The following is a 24,309-nucleotide window of genomic DNA, read 5'->3' as shown; positions in this document are numbered from 1 at the left end:
GTTTAGTCAGTAATTAATATAACCTACAAGTTAAATCAGTTTTGAGCAAAATTTAGAAGAATATTAACCTTGTTTCCATCGTCGCTCTAAATGACGGTGTGCAATTTTAAACACACGATCTTTTAGCTTAACCCAATAATGCTTTATGCTGTTGAGGTGAAATGTAGTCTAACCGAATAACCGAAACATAACAAGAAAAACCAACACATAGAAACCAGGAATATTTTCAGTGATTGAGCACAGTGGGCTTACCACTCGTTTTGTTGGGTTGTAAAAAAGACGCATTGATTCGTAATGGATTTTTGAATCCTTCACACTTTGAATATATCTCAATTCAATCGTTATTGTTAGTGATTACTATTACACTAGAACTATGAATAAGGAGTATGTATTGACTAACTTGCTTACCATGTATATGCCTGAGTTAAGTAGCAAGCATGGATTCTCTTTCAAAAGAACGATTCTAGACAAGAAAACATTCAAGTATTTTCGGTATCTTCGACAGTGGTTCACCAGATCCTTCACGCCGATGAGATGACTTTTATGTAAATGTATACACTAGACACGTATGATAGAGCGCAGTCGAATTTTCTTATCGAATAAAACCGTGTTAAAATAGATTACTGAACTGAAATTACTGCCAATATACTCTACTCTAATTGACTTTCATTGTCATCTTCGAATAAGTAGAAAGTGGTTATATTATTATTTTTCTTTATGTCAATAGGATCGTAGACTAGCTATATAATTGAAGCTATGCTATGAATCGGCTACGAAGTCTGTTGAAACAGAAAGGTCAAATTCCACAATAAACGTAATAGCAGGACTTTGTTTTGCTTGACGATATTAATTCGAGTTTTTTTATTATCTTATACAATTATATAGAGATTGTGCCAGATAAATTATGTTCTGATCCTCTATTCAGTATAATGATACATTTTCCATGAACGTATATATTTTTGAATTCTGGCTCTGGCACGAAGCTTTATAAATGTTACATATTTAAATATTCTACATGAACGAAAATACTTGACTTCAATTCATTCAGAAGTCTGTCAAGGATGAATTTTTATTTTTGCTATAATGAATGGCTACAATCTGAAGTAATATCTATTATATGATACTACACAGCCATGCATTATTGCTTTAGCAACATCAATGCATTGAAGTCAACAGACTTGGACATTACTACCATTATAAAGCATTTTATTGTAATCAACTCGTTTTTTTTTTTCAACACAAATCCCATTGCTGCATAAATTCATGTCATTATTTGATATGTAATTGCCCACCGTACCCACCGTGCATTTCTTACACCATCTCACCATGAAACAGCAGCGCGCAAGCAATAAAAAATGTGAAAAAGTTTATGTAAACTTTTCAAATTTCGGTTGTTTTGGATAAAGTTCTATAACATTTTTAGATGCATGTATTCCGAAATGGTTATTTACTTGGATAAGAATATGTTCAAATTTATCAAACATCTAGTATTCGAGCGGAGTTTTGCTCAGCGTGAAAACACCAAAAACTCCATTTTTACACAATCAATTTATCAATTCAGATTATTAGATCCGCTTTCGAGATCGAATTTGAAATTTGCCCCGTTAACGCTTCGTGTGCAAGCCTGGTTCAATGAACTTACAATTACTGCATAAAAATACTTGAATTAAAAAACTAACGAAATATGCGGAAATTGTGATATTCAATCGGCTGAATTGAAAAACTCAATCATGTCTTCAATATATGTATGTACTAATTATATCGGTGCAATGTGAAAGATGATACCACACATATTTTAAAAAATAGCACCAAACAGATATTATTCGATAATTGTTCTTCTTTTCAATCATTTATTGTCAGTATATTCAATTATGGATTTTATAGTGGATTCCTATGATATTACTCTATGCTATAAGGCACTTCAAACATGCAAGTATTCTGTACTCTACGTGAGCATGAAATGTGAATGAGCTAGACTTTTCATTAGAGGATTTACATAGCTTGTTTCAAGACCGACGATAGCGTCAACGCATTATCATACTTATATATTACAACCGTCTTCAAAAGTAACACCACTCATAAAATAGTAATATAAATTTCAATAGGGATTAACCGCGGCAAGTCCAACTCGGCCGCTGCTTCGCGAAACTGGTGGCGGACGAGCCTCAGCGTAGCTATGGCGATAGCCTTTGACCAAATTGCCAAGGCTCTTTGCAGGCATTACACGTGCCGGCATCGGTTCACGATCCAGTCCCGGATAACGGTTGGTAGTTTCTACCTCACGATAACCGATACTATTTGATGACCGAATCGGTACTCTTGGTGGATTATCTTCCTCGTCTGAGCTCCAATCATTACTATCTCGAGAACTCACTACTACCGCCTCCAGGGAACTTCTCCGTGGGGCTTCTGCAGTCCGTTTTGCGTGAATCATTTGTTCTCGTTCCTGACGCTCACGTTCGATTCGTTCTTGTTCATGGCGTTCTCGTTCCATTTGTTGAAACTTTTCCTTCGCATTTTGGAACCTATCTTTTGGTGACACTTTCCTTATAGTAGATTCAGGGGAACTGGTTTTGACGTCTACTGTTTTTGTTCGAACATCAACATGTTTCACACTCGTAGAATTTCTACTATCATCTCGGTAGCGAGATGAAACTTCGCGGAATTGTTCTTCGGAACCATTATCTTCTGGATACATAGGCTGACGTTCCCACCGATCATCGTACCTCTCACGATTACGTTTCGAGTCGTCGGAGGATTTGAAACGAGTTAGGGGAACTTTTCCGACTTTTTCAATGGGATCTTTAAACGCATCCAGTTCACTGTCTCTATATAGACGACGATCATTGAAACCACCCTGGAACTGTTCTTCAGGACTCCCATCGTGCACATAGAGGTGTTCTCTGTTAGACGAACTGCGAGGATGCTCTCGAAATTCGCGTTCAATTTTGAAATCTCGATGATCATCATAAGAAGGTGGATATTTAGTTCTACTGTTGATTCTATCCGGTGAATACTCCGTATATTCGTCCCTATAACTCATATTTTTAACGAGTTCATCACGGTATTTTGAAGATTCGGAAATGATTTCACGATATTTTTGACGATCAGTTAAGTTCTCACGATAGTGTACTCTCTCTTTCTCATACCCGTCGTAATATTTACCATTGCCTGGAGATTTCTTAAATTGAAAATTTTCTCCTCGATCATTTTCCAGATACCGATCTGTATGAGTCGATTTTCTTCGAATATCTTCTTGTTCGTATCGTTTGTCATCGATGGTAATCTTTTTTTTGCGATCATCGACTGCAAATTGGTCATTATTGAATGCTTCTCTGAATCGTGTTTGTAAAGGAGTGGGTTTTGTGATGATCGGTTTAACGTCCTCTTCACGCGAATTCACTGAACCACGTAGACTATTATCTTCCTCCCGACTAGACGAACGATGGAAACGAGCGTGATGATCCTGTCGAACGTTCGGATATAGATATGACGTCGGAGGCTCACGATACTTGTTTGGATGAGGCATTGATTCCTCTGGATAGCGCTCCTTAGCTCGGTTATTCGGTAAACGCTGATGTGACGTGCTTGCGAATGAAACTTCCGGTTCATTCACCCATTCCTCATCTGAAAAAAATCAATTGCGCGTTGTATTATTACGGGACCATCTCAATATGTGATAAACAAACAATTGATAGAATATGATGTTTGATCATAGTAAAGAAATGTGAAATTGAAAAATGTCAAAGCGCTTGCATTCAATTTTCATTGAAAACATTTTTTTCTTTTAGATTCAACAACCGAAAATTATGTTCTCTTTCCAAGAAAATTTTAAACTTTTCATTAAACTTTAGGAAGTTTTGATAAAGTTTGTTAAAAACTCGTTCAAGACACATAGCTTCCAAGTAAATTACTTGTCACTAGCCATCAACAGCCCACATGTCAATATTATAAAACATTGATTCACTACAACCAGCCTTGCGAAAAACTTGCAAGGAGCAATCTAGGCCCTAGATTTATTTAATTATTTATTTTGGAGCAGGAAAAAGCCCGATGGAGCTGAAACATCACATTCTCTCACTTCAGCACGCATAAAACCTCCTCATCGTTTATATCAACAGATTACAATAATCCAACAGATACACGTATGTTCTTAATGCCATCAGTTGAAACTAATCCTAGCTGACTAACTCTAGTGTCTCTATACATGGAGATGGCGGAGAGACGATGGGGTGGTCGAAAAAACTAACATTAGTACTATAACTGAAAATATAAAGAATCATGGAATAATCGTTGTTTCGCATTTCAAGAGAGATGAAAATCAAAGTCCTGTAAGAAACAATTGAATAAACGGCACGTACTGGAAAAAGGTTCATTATATCCGGTATTGGTTCTATCATGGGGAATTCGTATAAATGGACAAGAACGAAGACTACGACGATGAATGTCAAAATTGATCAATTGCAGGAGATTAAGACTGACTAATTCGTCAACATGTGATTGAATCAGATCAGCAATGAAGACAGCCTTGCAAACGTTCCTACGAACAGACAGCGGTTCTAGCTTAATAAGCCGACGGCGATCTTTGTAACTAGGAAGGATGAATGAGTCCCTCCATGGTAGATTGCGAAGTGCAAATCTAATGAATTTGCGTTGAACAGCTTCGACACGATTCATCGGTGCATCAGCAGCTAATGTAGAACTGCTGATGCAAACCCCCGGATCAACATAATTCGCATGAACATGAAACAAGTCGTGTGCATTTTGCACAAACTGGTTAACCACGAGGTTCGAAAACTAAAATGACCAAACGTCAGTTTGAAGTCATCATCAAATGATAGTTTGAAACATTTCACGGAGAAGTTGGGATCATTGAGATAGAGTAAAAATATGAATCAGAACAAATTGGCTCGAATGACACGTTCCCCTAAAACAAATTGGCTCAAATGGCACGTTCCAGGGCAAAAAAAATGATAAAACTTAATAATAAAATGTTCAACAAAGAAATGTGTTGAGTAGTATTAGTATTACTCAATGTCTTTTCTTATTATATTTCATGGATTTGACAGAATGTAGAATACCAGCATATGTGATGTTGAAGCCTTGCATTCGGAAATATAAGGAAAGATCGATTCATTAGCAGTTCATGAGATATCTCGATCGATCGTTTCCACTGTTAACTCTTTAGGCAGCTAGTTCCGGAAATTCTGGTAGCAGTAAATGGAAACTAATGTGGTCAACAGAGCTTCAGTCAATTATCGCGGGTAGAAGTGCTTTGCAACATTGTTTAGTTTGAAATAAGAGTAAAAATATCAAAAACATGTCATAATAACAATCATATCATAACAAAGTTTGCATGAGAAAACAGCTACAAAATGTAAAATTGTGTCATTATAATATTAAAGCAAAAACAAAATATTTACAGAAGATATTTTTTTAGTTATTTGATATTCTAGCATTTAGAATAGAAAAATATCATTACCATTTATCTTATCTGATTCTGATGCAGTTTATTCGATAGTATTTTATTTGAAGATAGAACTACTGGATCAATTGAACATGAAGAAATTGGAATAACTCATGAATAAAAAAATAAGATATAATAACTAACTTTGATGCTAAACAGTTGTTGTACAATTTCTCGATTCTTTCGATGGAATACCAAGTATCGCTAAGAAACATTAAGACACGATATGATGGTAAAATGTGTTATTATTTTAATCTTTGTTTGTCATTTACATCTACCAGAATATCAGAACAGTTTTTTATTGAATATCAAATGGGGTTTTCTAGCTGACCCAAATCTCCGGAATCCAGAGTCAAATTTTTATAAAATACTATAGCAGCTATTATTCTACCCCATCTACTACTCACTTTAGTTGTCAAAATAAAACATCCGTGAGGTAACATTTTTCCAAGTTTCCCATCCCCCTGGTCAAAATTTGTCACAATAGTTAAAAAACCCCTCTTTCCTCTAAAGCGGACGTAATTTGTGAATGACGCCATAGCAATGAGATCACCTCTCCCCCAAAACAAAGAGTGACAACGAGACTCAATTTTAAAACAACGGTAAATGAGCCAAAATAAAAAAAAACGGATCTCAAAAGATGTTATTGACTACACTCTATTTTTTTAAACGGAGAATACTCTAAGCTTAACGAACGTTGTGAAGAATGGGCTATAACCTTTATTGAATAGAAACAGTCGAATCTGAAATACATTGTTACCAGTAGTACTCTGAGTTGCTGAACAACAACATCAATCGGTACGGGAAATCATTGAAAATTCGAAATTTTTTTTCTTCTTATTTTAACTACCCAATATTTTAACATTAATCCGATCACTAAAATACCCTTCTGATATTAGCTGATAATACATGGTTAATGTCTGTGACATGACGCGGCTCTGCAATGGATGAATTGAACCAATTATAAAATTCCATGAAGCGTTCAAGATTTATGTTTTAGTTGAAATATAACGAAAATCTTTGAGGTTGGTGTATATACTACACCATAATAACACAATCACCAATGAATTCTAATCTAAGCTAATATGGACTGTATCGTTTATTATGAGTATCTCAGGCTGTGTATGAAAAAGACTTATTTTTATATTTTTACAGCTACTGAGTTTCAGTTTGTTGCTAACCTTCTGAGTGTATGAGGTGAGTGATGCCAGCTACTTGTTTGGAAGAAACATTGTTTGCGTGTGTTATTCCAAACGAGCAAACGACCTTTCAAATCCAATATAAAGCGTAAGATATTTCCCATAAATTTCGGATAAATTTTTTGAACTGCTGCCTACCGCTTTCATCAGAAAATCGAAAATCTATCATAACACATTGAAAGATTTCCCATTACAAAATGGAAGAGAGAGGGTGCACCCCCCGGTGAACGACCTTGAAGGTTAAAAGCGGTGTTAAGAAAAGCAATATTAGGCTAATAAGACCCATTGAAGCCAAATTTGAACACAAAAAGGAAAGAGTCTCAAAACAAAACAGAGAAGTCAACCTTATATAGCGCAAAAACAACGTGGAACATCGATTAGGATAGACCAACGCGATAAGGATCGTAACTCCTTGAAGACTTACCGAAAGCAAAAATATCCGAAACGCAGCCAAACTCAGGTGGATACCGTGGAAACTCAGAACACTAACTGTACGAAGACGTTTGAAGTAAAATGGCATATTATGATGAAAGGCGAAATGTAAGTTGAATTGGACTACAAGATACTTCCGGAGCGAAGTTTTATTGCGCAAAAATAAGGTCAATCTGAGCTTTGAGAAAAGGAAAGTTTCGGAAGAAGGATAAAGGAAAAGCAAAGACTAGGTATTATATTTCTTTGGTGGAATTTGACTTCGCAGCCGATTTATAGCGTGCTGAACCATTGCATGGCAGGTGCTGGAATCCTACTGACACTGAGCATCCTTAAGAGTCGGGTCTCCGACGACAACTGGCTTGTAAGACTAGTGCCCTATGCATTGAAACGCAAACCCGGGACAAAAGATAGAGGAGCATACCTCGTAAAGAAAGTTTAGCGGCAATAATTGGCTCCATCCATTCGCATTGCAAGTCAATAAGCAATCTAATTAAATTTAGAATGCAAAATACATGAAATACATCTAAATAGAGCAGTTTCTGACGCACTAATAATTAAAAATACATTCAACCTTAGCCAAAAGTTGGGTTTAAATTGGGCAAACAAATTAACAACTTAACTTGGTTGTAATAAAAATCCCTAATTTTTTATTCATAGATACATTTCCTCACTATGGTTTCGGTGTTAGTATAAATATCCAAGGAAAACTAAACAAGCGTTGCATGATTAACAATTGGAAAATCATTTCTATGCTGAAGACTTTTTCTTTGAGTCTGAATGAACATGATAGGATATATGACAAAAGGATGCGTGGAAAATTTTAAACAACTGAACGAATGTTCATCAATTATGCCATGATTTCTGAGATACATTTTCTTGTATCTTGAAATAATTCTCGTAAATATAAAGTAATCCGAAAATTCCTGTCTGTAAATTGAGTACTACTACTACTACAGCTGCTGCAACCATTGCATAAAGCGAATTAATAATCAAATTATAGGCTTACCGCTTGAACTATGTGCATCCTGTCGTTCTGGGCTGGGTGCTAAGTCGGATCCTATGCCAGATGAGCCACGAGAGGACACACCGTGCTTGTTACCCACAGATGTATTTGATCCTACTATGCAAGGGTTCCGACATCTGAAAAACGCACGATCAAAACCACCATCACCAGTCAATAGTTAACAATATTCAATGTAACGCAACCTACCTTCTAGAATCATTAACAGTCGTCTTATCGCAATCCTTGGCCGGTAATAACAAAGGAACGCCCCCGCTTAATTTTTCACGTAATTCCGCGGCCAAAGAATCGTATAACTTCGATTGGCTAGAAATTGGCGATATGGGACTGGTCGGAGAGTGCTGTTGCTCTTCACTGCATTCCGATTCTCTAGTACTGGTTCCCGTGTCACTTCCGTGTGATGAGTCAAAACGACGTGGCGAAGCGAATCGTCTCGGCATCTGCTGCTTTCTTTCCGGAGCCGCCGTCACTACCGATGCTGTTAATTGTGCAGGTAAACCCAGTCTGAAACGCGAAAGAGACGTTTTTGGTCAAACAAGTTTTTGAGCAAAAATGTGAAAGTTGTATATCAAAATATACAAACACGCCAATGAATTTCAAAGCGTCATCTCCTTAATAATTATTGAAACATTGTTGAAATGTGAAATGAGTTCGCAACCGCTACAAGATGGTGCACACAAAAGACAATCGACCGCACGCGCAGAAGGTCAACCCTGATCTGGTCAACTTTATACATAGACCGACGGACATGGCTTAGTTTTCTTGGGTGGTGCGAAATTCCAACGTGTCCCACTATACTCTCAAATTTATTTCTGACTCGTATCATCATTGGAGTTGGGTTGGGTTGAGTCCGCACTTATACACTGCCAACCAAAACAGTTTCATCGACCCAAATCTCCGCTTCAAATGCTGAGGTATTTGGAAAGAGCATAAAAGGCTTGTTATTAGATGCAGAATGACAATCATTTAAGCCAACGACGGATACGGCACAGCGAAATAAGATTTCGACAAGAATAGTCGTAGCAACAACTGCAGAAGGATGGACACCCAAAAGTGGGTACCGCTAATTATGTCGAATCGAAATACATATGTATTTATTTGGTTGAACTTTCGCTTTCTGGTAAGATTATGACGTTATTCGCACCTTTGCAATGCATGTAGCCATGTGGTGTGGAATGTAATGTGATTTTTATATGACATTAGTATTCAAAGTACATGTTCATTTAGCACAACGTTTTTTGTTTACCTTTAATGTAGAGATGAAACGAAAGAAATCAATGGAATAAGTATTGGCTATCTTCAAATATAGAGTTACCCACATTCATTATCGGTTCATAGTTTGCGGTTATATTCATCCAAATCGAACAACTAGCAAATATTGAATCGATTGTTCAATCTTGTTCAGTATTCTTAAAATTTATTTGATAAATTTATTAGTAAGCTTTTGCTTATTTTAAAATATGTTCATTTCCCAGTTTCTGTTTTGATTGATTATTTTTTGCGAGTTTGATTGATGCATACACTCAAATGTGAAAAAAAATCAACATGAATGTATACTGCATGACATGTAGCGAGTTCATTCGATTCTTGCAACAATATTTTTAATTGAATTGGAAATAATTACTCAAATGCGTTGCTACGGATTAGGAAACAAACTGAATTTCAGTGATGAACATTGCGCTCTGACTGATAGACTGTTCGCTGTCTCTGGTGTGAATGAGGAACGAAAAGTAGCTATGAATTAATTCGGTCGCTGCGAGCTCCATTGTGTCTTATCCAATCTTTTGACAAATCGAGGCCACCAACACGACAATGTACAGTGCGAGTAGCGATGTTAAATCTACCTGTCGAGGGTTGTCTACATTTACCAACATCCAGCATAGTTTCATTGTCACAAAGCACTTGCACATTGTGTTCCTCTATAGTTACACATAAGTCAAGTTCACACCCTATTGAAAGTGAACGATTACTAACGACCTCAAAAGTGGCTTAGTAATCATGATATTGAGACGACAGCATATCATATCATCAGTGAAAGCTATTCTGGAAACGAGTTTCACTTGCCTCTGTTGAAATCGAACTACTTCTCCTGATTTCATAATTCCAATCTAACTAGTTAGCAACTGAAATCAACGGTTAGATGTGAGCAGGCAACGATTCCATACAAGATTCCATATTTAATTTTTAGTTGCCTTATGTGACACAAATTCTCTCTACATGCTCCCTCGCCTAAACCAGATGCCAGGTGAGCGTGAGTATCTCGATAACATTTTCATTATCTTCTCTTCTGGAGAAGGAAATTTGAGTACGTTATCTACTTTTGTCTTCGGTTTGTTCATCAAATATTGGATCGTGGAATACAGGCTACGTATTTGCAGCACACTAAAAGGGACCAAAGAAAGGCAGAAAAGTAATGATGTTAGCGATCGTATCTGTCGACAATTATTCACACCTAAGGTCGCGCCACAGAAAAGATGAGAGACAGATCGCTGCCTGTAATCGTGATTTCCCTCTAATTCGGAAATTGATGCCATTGCCCAAGCAACAGATAACAAGATCTTCTGGCACAACTTCATCTTCCCTATTGTGGTACAAGTTTGAAAAACCAGTTTGTTAGCATATTAAAAGTTTAACGGAATATTTCAGCTGCACTGTTATTAATAATAAAATAAACCTACTTTTGGGCATCTATGGAATGAGTGCTTATGCTGGAATATTTTCCGCTCCAAGCATAGGCACCCGATCATGAAGCAGTAACAAGATTATACCAAAAAGGTGTTTTTGTAACAATTGCTGATATAAGTTCAGACTCGTCAGTAGTTAAAATAACAATTTTCTTCAACAAGTAATCAAAAAGGGAAAGTTTAGATACGATGTGTTGATCGGGCATTGATACTATATTCCGATACGAAACATGAGCTTCTGATTCGATTCTATGCTGTTCTTTGGACCTGCGGATAATTTTAAATCACAGGTCCAATGCTTAGCTACTTGACTTGACTTCAAAATATCTCCCTTTGACCTATGAATGAAAACAAGTAAATTTATTTAAGTAACATTGAAATTTTGAAAATTTGCATCGATTCGATTCGATGTGAGTTCCATTTCGACCTTTATTTCCGAGATCCGATTTGGTCACATCTAAAAGTGGTCTACAAATAGAACTATTGTTGAAATCTGAATCGATTTGCCCAATTTTGACGAAACTTTGTACATGTCTTTAGTATGACAAAACCATTATTTTTCACGGATAAAGACTGACCCAGAAAGTATGGACGCACTTTGATTTCGCTGTAAATAATTCACAAGTGTTAGATATTTAAATTTTATTCCATATACTGATAATATTAGACTACAACAACAGAATATTATTCTCAACATTTGCTACTTAGCCATTGTAGACTAGCTGGCGCACCTTCTTGCGAACGTTCTTCATTAAATTCCGTACAGACTTCTTGGCGACTAGTTTTGAGATTTTTTTCAATCTTTTTCGAACTGTTGAATGTTTCGGCTGCCGAGACATGTTTCCTAAGATGTGCCTTCGTTAATGCCCAAAATTCCTCAATTGGTCGAAGTTGTGGGCAATTTGGTGGATTCATGTCTTTTGGGACGAAAGTGACATTTTTGGTAGTATACCGTTCTACCATTGATTTCGAGTAGAGGCATGAAGCAACGTCTGGCCAGAAGACAACAGGATCCTCGTGGCTTCGAATCATGGGTAGAAGTAGTTTTTGTAAACATTCCTTGATGTATATTTCGCTGTTCATTGAAGCAGTGGTGATGAAGGATTTCGAAATCTTACCGCAGCTACAAATTGCTTGACAGACCATAGCTTTCTTACCAATTTTTTCGACTTCAATCGATGTCTCGGACTGGTTCAACACTTGCCCTTTTCGCATCGTATAATATTGTGGTCCCGGCAAGGATTTGTAATCGAGTTTCACGTAGGTTTCGTCGTCCATGATTATGCAGTTCAAATTACCAGCAAGAATCGTATTGTACAGCTTTCGAACCCTCGGCCTGATCGATGCTTCTTGTTTCGGACTACGTTTTGGTTGTTTCTGCTTCTTATAGGTTCGAAGATTCAAACGTTCTTTAGCACGAAGAACATTTGACTTCGAAGTGCCCACATTTTTGACCACATACCGAACTGAAACCTCCTTCTTTTGCTCGAACGCCTTCAGTATACCTTTACCCAATTGAGGGTTAGCAGCACCTTTTTTCGACCCGTTTTCGGTTTATCCTCAAAGGTGTTATCCTCACCGAATTTCCTGATTGCATTTCGCACGGCTTTTCCACTTACTCCTTCCATTTTTGCTATCTTTCTCAGTGACAGTCCGCGTTCTGTGCACCATTTGTACACAATTCTTCGACGTTGTTCTGCTGAAAGTCCACGCATGTCGAAGCAAACTAATGAAAACGAATAAACAACTGCACAAGTGGTTAGAGAAGAGTGTAAACAACAGGATGCAGCCATACAAATTGACAGATTCTGAACCATTGCGAAATTGCAGCGGTTTTTGATTGCGTACATACTTTCTGGGACAGTCTTTAGAGAAATCAATTCGACTCAAGACTGGTTTTTAAAAGAGCGAACTCCGTTTCTTCAAATCGTTCTAACTGTGAAAAAAACTCTATTCTTAATCCACCTAGTGGTATGATAATGCCTTTTCCTTTCATCGATACAGTCTCATTAAAATATTGTTTGCCTTTTTATAGAGATAATTTCTGACACTAATTTGAGCTGATTTTTGACACAAATTTATTCAAATTGATTCGGTTAGTTCACATAAGCATGATTCAGCGTTTATGTCACACATTCGGAAACATTTCTCAGATTAAGCGTATCAGCAATAATACATTTTAAAGAGATCCTGAATTAATTATACGGATAGAAAACAATTATTTTGACGATTGCGTCGCTTGTACGATTATATATCCGAGACTTGAAAGTCAGCCATATGATTTTCAAAATCGACCCTCAGCAGAATTTTAGTCTCGAATAAGCCTAAAATTATTGATATTGATTAACCCATATACAAGAAAATTGATAATAAGTTTTGACGTTTACGTTACATATGCCATGATATCAATGGAACCGTAAGTCACATGCATTTGAATATGAAACATGTTCAATGAACCAATAGTAATTTCCAAGTGAGCCCAACTTTGCTGAAATCAGTTCAACCATCACAAGGAAATTGAGCAGAGAGAAAAGGTACGTTTAGTTACTTACGTCACTCAAACCATTATATCTTCGGAACCAAAAGTCACAACCACATGAACTTCAAACTTAATCAACGGCCCAACAGTAGCTATTAAACAAGCCTAAGTTTGTTGAAATCGGTTCAGCCATCATTCATAAAATAGAACAGTAAACAAACAACGCGTTTTGTCAGTTACGTCACTTATGCCATTATACCTCCGGAACCAGCAGTCACAGACATATGAACTTCAAACTTGACAAATGGCTGGATCAATGGAATCAAAAGCTGAAAAACGAGCCTAAGTTTGTTGAAATCGGTTCAGTCATCTCTAAGAATATTGAGCGATAATCAAACAACGCGTATTGTCGATTACGTCATTTATACGCGAAAAAAAATTGTCGAAAGTTTCATACATATACAAACAAGAACACTTTCCGATCTCGTCGAGCTGAGTCGAACGGCATATAACACTTGAAAAGAAATTCACCGAAAAAAATTGCATTTAAGAAAAACGAATCTCTATTTTATTCTTCTAATATTTTATGTTATTTTAACAGACATTTAACAAGGATAAATTTTTAATATTACCATTTAATTCTGTTATAAGTACTAAATGGTAATATTAAAAAATTTATCCTTGTAAATCATTCTGTTCAAACACTCAAACGAAAAGTTAAAGACATTTAACGTTAAGGGGAGTGACTCAATGAAAAATGGATTTTATTTTAATTGCACTGGTGGATAAATATAGTATCAGAGAACTAAGTTGCAGAGCTTTAAAGCCCAATACTTCCAGAGGTATAGTTCCATACTCGAGATATAAACTGCCCATCCATACTACCAAAACTCCTGAGCCAATCGACACAAATCTTCTTGTTATTTTGTTAAACCGAGAAGTCCGTTAACCTCTTACAAGAATAAATTAATTATTATGTTATTAATTATGTAATTATTATATTATTTTCAATAAAAACAACTACAAAACAACTTGCTTTTCTTATATATATGTTTCTATATTTACATGTTGCTAAATATGTGACATTCTAATAGTATCGCCTAACAAATTTAATATGTAATTTGGATACATCAAAGTTTAACTTCGCACTAAATCGTGTGAACATGATGATTTTTCTAAAACCTAGCCTCACATTATTTATTTATTTGAAAGCAACAAAAAGCCCGATGGAGATGAAATTTGCAATTTCTCTCTCCAACTGGCATAAAACCACTTCACCATTCGTATCAACAGATTACACTGATCAAACAGATACATGAAACTAACAATTGAAATTAACAATGAAAACTAAATCTATAGCCCTATAACTAGTTGATGACACCAAGCATTACAGGGCAGTAAAAGTGCTCTTCCTAAAAAGGTGAGAAAGGTAAATAGAATACAAGGGTTGCTGGAGGGGGTGATAAACGAGCGTGGGCGAACGACGGGATTAGAATCGGCATGTAGATATTTAATATGGTCGTCGTTTTGATATTTTTCAACATGTTTTTCTTATCCTCAAACCAACATCTTCGGTTGGTTCAAATGTAATTATCCTGACTTCTCCTGTTTCTGAACAATAAAAAAATTAAAATTGATCATTTTTCCAGCACACATCGGAAAAAAATCATGCAAATTTACGTCATAGTAGATGCACATAAAAAGAGTTTCGCAATATCCATGAATGTTCATCCCTAGAGCATGTAAATTTTCATCATTTACAGCTTATTCAACTGATTTCAAAAGCCAAATAAACACAAAACCTCAATTTACATCCTATACGTGGCCGTTCTTCTTGTATTGTTTTTCTTTAAATTGGTGTTAATTTCAAAACTAATAAATGTAGAAAAAGCTTCACAGAAGAAGCTATGGGAAATAAAACGAGCACTCCAAAATAATACAACAAATAATGATCCAAAAAATAAAAAAATTTAAAAAAAAAATTATATAATGATTTTTTTTAAATAACATTTCTGCAATTTTTTGCAACGTTTCCATTTTGAACCTGATATTAAAAATAACATTTGGTGTAAGTTTTATAAGAAACTTTTTAAAATTGAAACAGTTACGGTTGAAACAATTTATAGACTTTTTCAAATTTTCATATCGCTAATATAAAATAGTTAATCACACACTAGAATATTACTATTAAGGCCAATAGATTTGCTCAAAATATGCTGTCTCCTAAAAATAACCGTTCTGAAATTCAGAGTACTCAGAATTTTGTTGAATTGCATTTCATGCAATTCATCAATCAAAGTATTTTCTAAATCAAATTATCTCTGGGTATTGGATGCAAGTTCCATTTGCGAGCTATTGCCTGTTATTTACACAGCTTCTGGGTTTAGATTCCTCCGGTGTGGTATAGTCGGACTTACAAAAAAAAAACAATTCCTTGTAAAATTCAGTCATTGTACGAATGGCATTCTTATGAATTGAGTAATTAGTGGATCTGCGTCATCAGTAAATTGTATATTTTTTTGCTGTACAGAAATTGTTCGTCGTTGGGCCGTTCAGAACTCTGCATAGTGATACTATTCAATACAAAATTCTTTAATATGCTAAATGTCCTACAATTTCTCACAGAAGGATTCCAATAGTTCGTTTTGATCTTTTTGGTTCCATTCAAAATGCTAGTTCCACTTGACACTTCTAAAATTAATACTGCTTATATAATTTTTATCATTATTTAAGCAACGAATTCACAGAAAATCTCAGCTAATCTAAATCAATCACATAACAGTCTTGAACAGACACGTTACCAAAGGGTGGGGGGGGGGGGGGGGTGGTTCGGTGTACAAGGGGCCCTGGCATTCTTACTACTAGTAAAATATAAGCAATTTAGTAAAGTTTGATTTCAGAAATTTTGACTACTATTTCCGATATTGGAATAGCACAGTAAATGATTAATGCCTTAAACTAACAAGAGCAACACAAATAAAAATATTTTGTGAATTTACATTAATTTTCATGCACATATTTGGAGTAAGCAATTGAATGAAAAGTTACTTTACAATTCTTGATTTTTCGATGTACTTTTAACGCAAAGCTGAGCGTTTTTTGAAACATACAGTCTTGTTTATTGACAGATGATTTATTTTTTATTTGTGGGCCCCTCCCGAAACGAAATCCTGGGTACGGGCCTGATCTTGAACACATTCATTGTTACAATACCTACTTGTCTCATTATTAATCGTTGTTAGTAACCAATTACACTTCAGCAGTATCCTATTTGAAGTTCTTAGATTTTTACCTTTTTTTTATAAATATAAAAAATAGGTATAGAATTCGCTCAAACTTTAGAAAAATTTTCCGAGGCCCGAAGGGCCGAATGTCATATAACAGATCGGCTGAAAAGTTCGTATCGTTTCTATGAGAGGGCGCCACTAGAATTAAATCCATACCAAAAGATACGTGTATAAATTTGACAGCTGTCTGATTATTAGTTTGTGAGATATTGCATTTTGAGTCAAGCTACTTTTGTTATTGTGAAAAAAATGAAAAAAAAGGAATTTCGTGTGTTGATGAAACACTACTTTTTGATGAAAAAAACGCAAAGCTGATGAGTGTTATCCAGACTCTGCACCGGGCGAAGCAACAATTCGTAAGTGGTTTGCAAAATTTCGTACTGGTCATATGAGCACCGAAGACGATGAACGTAGTGGACGTCCAAAAGAGGCTGTTACCGATGAAAACGTGAAAAAATCCACAAAATGATTTTCAATGACCGTAAAGTGAAGTTGATCGAGATAGCTGACACCCTAAAGATATCAAAGGAACGTGTTGGACATATTATTCACGAATATTTGGATATGAGAAAGCTTTGTGCAAAATGGGTGCCGCGTGAGCTCACAATCGATCAAAAACAACAACGAATTGATGATTCTGAGCAGTGTGAAATTGAACGAATTGGGCTTCGAATTGCTCCCTCATCCACCGTATTCTCCATATTTGGCCCCCAGTGACTTTTTCCTGTTCTCAGACCTCAAGAGAATGCTCGCTGGTAAAAAATTTAGAAGCAATGAGGAGGTAATCGCTGAAACTGAGGCCTATTTTGAGGCAAAGGACAAATCGTACTACAAAAATGGTATCGAAGAGTTGGAAGATCGCTATAATCGCTGTATCGCCTCTGATGGCAATTATGTTGAATAATAAAAACGAATTTTGGCAAAAAAAACGTGTTTAATCCACCTAGCAGTGAGATGATACCTTTTTTATCAATCCGCATGTGTTTTTTGCATGAATATTCTTCGGTGTTTAAGTTTTCGTGACATTATTTTAATGACCGTCGTTTTAAGCGACAATTTGAGATTTTAATCACTCATTACTGTCGAAACTCAAATCGTATCGAATTTGAATCTAGAAGTGTGATAACCGATTAAACATGCCATGATATGTAAGTTCCACTTTAGAGTTTACGGTAATTTAAGGTTCTTCCAGGGCCGGTATTCAGGAACCAGTATAACCCAAACCGATTCGTATGGCCATACGACGAACGTCGAAACTCAAATCGTATCGAATTTGAATCTAGAAGTGTGATAACCGATTAAACATGCCATGATATGTAAGTTCCACTTTAGAGTTTACGGTAATTTAAGGTTCTTCCAGGGCCGGTATTCAGGAACCAGAATAACCCAAACCGATTCGTATGGCCATACGACGAATAAATTACAACAGTTTTGAGTCTAACTTTGAAGCTTTTCGGGATTGTCATCTTCTATATCGGTTTGAATTTTAAAAATTCATCATCATGAATTCGAGAACCGGAAGTCATAATGGGATAAAATTAATTAATTTTTGTATATAAGTTTATTTTAATTTGAATTTTTGTTTCTGAAATTTGATTAGGCTTTTTTTGAGAAAACGATTGAGCTTTGAGAAACGATTTTATACTGGAACCGGAATTTTAAAATCGGTGTAGCCGAAGTCAGTTAAATCCACCTCAGAAGCTATATAGTTTACATTTGTTTCAAAATGTTTGACAATCAGTGTAGACATCTTTGAGAAATAGTAGTGCGAATTGGATTCGCATCGAAAACTGAATACCGCTAAAACTGAAATAAGTTTATTTTGTTACTATCCAAATCTGCTAACCCGATAAATCTGATTAATTTATGTGGAATAGACAATTTTATACCAATCACCCTTTATCCCCGAAACCGGAAGTTGGATCTGACTGAAGAGCAAGATGTTTTATAGAATCTTGAAACTTTTCATTTGAATCTTAGATGATTCTTAGATTTCATTTGAATCTTAGATCGGTTCAGCCATCTACGAGAAGAATGAGTTACACAATTTTGATTTCGTTTCACATATCATCCTGTAGTTCCGGAACCAGAGGTCGGAACCAAACATAATTCAGGAACTTTGTTTGGGAGCATACGACTTTTCGTATGAATCTGAATTTGAAGAAAAGAAATTTTCCGAGAAAATTGAGTGAAATTATTTGTCACACACGCATTTGCTGATCTCGACGAACTGATTCGAATGGTATATGGATGTTATGTTCTTCCAGCATTTATTGCTGTAAGTAGTTTAAAACAATATAATTTAAAACTGCCATCATCTGGTTTATATATGTCATATTCGAACGATTATGTTGCCAAAAACGAGCCTTGCTAAAATCGGTCCGAGGCTAAATGTCATGAAAAAGATGCTGTACACAGTCTTTTTGGTACTTAGAAACGATTGTATGTAACAGTATAAAAAATCGTGTTTTCCGTTGCTCCCAAGCATTTCTTTGTCATACAGCGCTCAAAACTTCTACTGCTGGAATAGGGGGAAAAGTCGTTTACACAAAAATTTCGATATCTCCGTTAAAAATGGACGGACGAACTAAGCAAATGTCCGTGTGTGTGTGTGTATGTGTGTTTATCTGTATGTGTGTTGTCAACTAAGAGGTCGAGATCTCAGAGATGGCTGGACCGATTTTGATCAAACTAGTCGCAAATGAAAGGTCTCCTCGTCGCCCTGAACGCTATTGAATAGTTTTTAAATCGGATGTTTACTTTTTGAGTTATACGAAGTTTTATGTTAAAATTTTCAGTTTTTTGACAGCATCTGTCACAATTGACCTTGAAAACAGAATATATTTTCAGACTTAGATTCCGCACGGTAATACCTATCCAACAAGCCATAGATTGTTAAAATCCGTCCATTTTTAACGGAGATATCGACATTTTTGTGTAAGCGACTTTTTCCCCTATTCCAGCAGTAGAAGTTTTGAGCGCTGTCTGGCAAAGAAATGCTTGGGAGCAACATAAAACACGATTTTTTAAACTGTTACATACATTTGTTTTTAAGTACCCAAAAGACTGTGTACAACATGATATTTTGCCTCGGACCGATTTTAGCACGGTTCGTTTTTGGCAACATAATCGTTCGAATATGGCATATGTTAACCATCATCTGGCAGAATTGTCGAGTTGAAGCAATTCCATAATTATATTGACTTAAACTACTTACAGCAATAAATGCTGGAAGAACATAACATCCATATACCATTCGAATCAGTTCGTCGAGATCAGCAAATGCGTGTGTGACAAATAATTGCACTTAATTTTTTCGGAGATGACTCAACCGTTTTCTACAAACTCAGATTCATATGAAAAGTCGTATACTCTCAAACAAGTTTCCTGAATTATTTTTGGTTCCGACCTCTGGTTCCGGAACTACAGGATGATATGTGAAACGAAATTAAAACTGTGTAACTAATGTTTCTCGTAGATGGCTGAACCGATCTAAGATTCAAATGAAATCTAAGAATCTTCTAAGATTCAAATGAAAAGTTTTAAGATTCTATAAAACATCTTGTTTTTCAGTTAGATTCAACGTCCGGTTTCGGAGATACACGGTGATTAGTATAAAAATGTCTATTTCACATAAATTAATCAGGTTTATCGGGTTAGCAGATTTGGATAGTCGATAACCATATAAACTTATTTCATTTTTGGTTGTATTAGCACCCAAAAAATTTATTCTCACTATGATTCCTCAAAGATGTCTACATTGATTTTCAAACATTTTAAAACAAATGTAAACTATACAGCTACTCAGGTGAATTTGTCTGACTTCGGCTACACCGAATTTCGAGTTCCGCTTCCAGTATCGAATCGTTTCTCAAAGCTCAATCGTTTTCTAAAAAAAAAGCCAAATCGAATTTCAGAAACAAAAGTTCAATTTAAAATAAATCAAATTTTATCCAATTCTGACTTCCGATTCTGGAATTGTAGGATGATGAATTTTTAAAACTCAAAGCGATATAGAAGATGACAATCCCGAAAAGCTTTAAAGTTGGACTCAAAAATATTTCAATTTATTCGTCATATGGCCATACGAATCATTTTGGGTTATGCTAGTTCCTGAATACCGGCTCTGGAAGTACCGTGAATAATGATGAAAAACTCTAAAGTGGAACTTACTTCGACATCTTATGGAATGTTCAATCGATTGTCACACGTTTAGATTGAAATTCGATACGATTTGCAGTTTTGACATTACAGAGTAATGAGTGATTAAAATCTCAAATTGCCACTTAAAACGACGGACATTAGAACAACGTCATGAATACTGAAACACCGAAGAATATTCATGCAAAAAACACATGCGGATTGAAAAAAAAAGGTGAATTAAGCACGTTTTTTAACAATCATTAGGCACAATGCGGTTCCAATGATAATTCCTAAGATTATTTAATAAATTTGCATCATATCAACTGTGTGACTGATTCTAATCGTCCCGTGCTTCAAAGATCAAACATTTCAAATACTTTAGAAAAATTTCTATATCAGTCTTTAAAGAAGTGTGAATAATAGATAGGTATTGCAAATCAAATGCTAATCTATTTCACATTATATTATACTTAAGGATCTAAAACCCGAATTAAATTTGTTTTATAACGCAATTATGTTAAATACTGTAACAATATTGCCCTGATACAAGTATTTGACTTTATTGCCATTCGGATATTCTGAGATGATTTTCCGGTTTAGCTTAAATGGAAGAAACAACATACTGGTGAAAAGTTCCCAGTACAGAAAATGTTCAAAGACAATTTTGATTGTTGTTTTTGGTATCTAGATCCATCCCATACCGCCCGGAGACAAGTTTCATCACACACTCGGTCAAAGTATACAGTGAATCAACGAATATATTATTAGTGTAATTATGTTTTTTTCTCGCTGGTAATTAACTCCGACGGGATAAGATTTCATTCCTAGCCACGAATGGTTTCGAGTGTAGATCTCATAGCCGCTCTTCGATGCATTCAAGCGAAGAACTGGAAGAAGCAAAATACTTTCACTTTCAAGTCGGTGTGTTGAAAGTTCGGATAAATCGAAATAATTGAATAATTGTGTGAATTATAGATATAAATAGATCATGTTATGCTATTATTGCGATGAACTGATGTAGAACCCTGATATTTGCGCCACTCAGTGCATGTCTGTGATGTTTTACAGGTCAAACCTTTGACATTTTTGTGCAACAATATTAAATAGTCTGTCAAAGAAAAGGGTATTCTTTTGCGAAACCGGTATTCAGTGGAATAATTTAAACTTACCCGAATCGGCAACTAGAAACCGAGCAATTATCTGCCTTTCACATGCATCACGTGTGGCAAAAATATTTTTTTCTTTCATTATTTCCCGTTTTATAATAATTAGATAGTATTATCTGATAGTTTTTCCTGTGAAACTTTTGGTTAAGCAGAGAATTCCTTGGTCACATGAAGCAACAAGTGTTGGAATAACATTCCTTCCCATCCTACATTGACCTGCATGGGCGTGGCCATCTACGTAATTGATTATTTCATGCTCTAAGTCAGTTTAGGTTTCACGTTGAGCATGATCCCAAGTATCATTCGTTTGGTTCAACATGCAATTTTAACAGATTTCTGATCAATAACGGGAAACTCACGGGCGATCAACTAAGCTATCGATATCAAACGCTTTGAACATAAGACTGAAGTGTGTATCTTTATGACATGTCGTCGTAGAGATTGTGGACTGTAAGTATATTCTTATAAATTCCCTGTGAATTAAAATAAAATCCTGTTTCGCAAATCGAACGAAACCTAAAATTATCTTATATCGGTTATTACCAGGAAATTGACGAAAATGTTTTTGGCAGACGATGGTGGTTTTATAAACAACCTGATTCATAAAAAAAAATCACATTTATGTTAAAATACCACCTTTGGGATAAAAGCTTCGCAACCTGCCAGTTATGATGATATTATGATGTCGACAAACTTGAAAACGTAGTAATTGTATCTATTGCATTGAGGGGTTTGTTATTTAATTATCCAATTGTTTTTGAATTAGTTGATTTTAACAACAAAATTTCCAAAATAACTATGAAATTAGTTAAAATTGAGAATTTACTTTGCTGGAAAAAACTCTTACTTTTAGAGAATTTGTTTAGTTGGCGAATATCCTGGACAAAACCCAGCAATATTTCAATCCAACACGAAATTCTCATTGACAACTAATTTGTTAATAAAATCAGAAAATTTGTTTTTATTTATCTATCACCATCATTACTGAAGGACAGCACAAAGAACACAAAGAACAAAAATGAAATTGGTTTAATTAACAAGTTTATTAGCCAAAAACCCATGAGATGTGTCAGAGCAAAACCATCCATTAAAAAAGCTAAAAAGGACAGTCTTGTTGAAACTGCTTGCAAATTGTTTTGATGTTTTTCGTATCTGTTACGATATATCCATAAATAAATTTCTGATTCGGTTTGTGAAAATGACGTAAACTCTTAGTGGAAAGTGTATTTATTCAGAATTTGTGCGCATTTGAAGCGATTGTGCGAAATAATATTTTTGCGCGGAACAGTGAAGTGAGTTTCGAATGTTGCACTCTAATTGTATATGTCAAATGATGTTTTTTGTATCTTCCAACCTTCCGGGCTACGCCGTCCGATGTATTACTTGTATACGGTTTTTGTTTTCAGAGTGCTCAAAGTTTTCAGTGAGAGAGTCGATTTCGCGAAGTCGAATGAAAAAAGCAGCGATTTAGAAGAAAAATTTTCGAAAAGAAGTTTATGTTTCGCTTATGTCTTTTTCTCCAATACAACATCGTATTTATACCTGCCAATATAGAAAAGACTACCGCGACTGAAATATTTTTCGGTAGTAGTGTGCCATCTAGTGGCTAGTAGTCATTACGGTGTTAACGTTTTTTTCGGTGACAGTGCGCCACATAGCTGCAAATTGCAGTAGCCAATTCAGCCATTTATGTTGGTTGAAAACAACGTTTTAATTCTCTAATTCAACTAAAAAATTAGTTGAATGGAAATAAAGTGTGCCTTAGCTATGAAATGACAGCACGTTGAAGTGGTGAATTCAACTAAAAAATAGCCATTTCAATAAATATTTTATTATTATTATTAAGGGAATCAGAAATAAAAAATCTAAATTAGCAAAAGTAAGATTTTTTTAGTTGTCTCAAAAAATAACTAACTAAAATCAGAAAATCAACTAATTTTTTCGCCAAAATGCTGATTTCGGTCTTTCCGTGTAGGAGAAATTACTTTCATGTCTTTTTTCTTTGTCTGAGATTCGTTTGAGTGATGGTATATAACATATTTGAAGATACCATTACTGTCCTACCGCCACATATAAAACAAAAATGGTGATAAGGGGCGCGGACCAATCACTACAAACGATTGAGATCGATTATCGGAATAGCCACAAATATACAGGCTCAAACGAAATTTTTCAAAAATTCATGTAAATTTATAATTTGCTGCATATTGAAAATCGGGACTCAAAACTGCCACCTACTATAATGTTCGCCTTGAAAAGTATGCAAAAAAATTGAGTGATAAGAATGCAGTACCAAAAATAGTGTCGATCGCGAAGACATCTGCAAGTACTCGTTAGGCTGCTCATTTCAAAGTTCATATGCGAGCTTGTATATCTGTTATCTGTGATCAAACTAAAAGCGATTCAGTATTTTCTCACCTTCATCAAAACA

At 35.4% G+C, this 24,309-nt stretch overlaps 1 protein-coding gene across 2 annotated transcripts in view; it reads right to left on the bottom strand.

Annotated features, from left to right (window-relative positions):
* Positions 1 to 1,728: 1,728 nt before the first annotated feature.
* LOC131428684 (apical junction molecule) overlaps positions 1,729 to 24,309 on the bottom strand; it is a 69,538-nt gene continuing 46,957 nt past the window's right edge. For both annotated transcript variants that reach the window (XM_058592729.1, XM_058592728.1), the window contains 3 exons: positions 8,309 to 8,623; positions 8,105 to 8,238; positions 1,729 to 3,627 (listed from right to left, as the gene is read on the bottom strand). In XM_058592729.1, coding sequence (XP_058448712.1) covers positions 2,099 to 3,627; positions 8,105 to 8,238; positions 8,309 to 8,623 — 1,978 coding nt within the window. In that variant the 3' untranslated portion in view covers positions 1,729 to 2,098. The remainder of the gene's footprint in view (positions 3,628 to 8,104; positions 8,239 to 8,308; positions 8,624 to 24,309) is intronic.

This window comes from Malaya genurostris, chromosome 2 (genome assembly GCF_030247185.1).
Source record: "Malaya genurostris strain Urasoe2022 chromosome 2, Malgen_1.1, whole genome shotgun sequence".
NCBI lineage: Eukaryota > Metazoa > Arthropoda > Insecta > Diptera > Culicidae > Malaya > Malaya genurostris.
The sequence above is the reverse complement of the archived record's forward strand: the minus strand, read 5'-3'. Positions and strand labels throughout refer to the sequence as shown.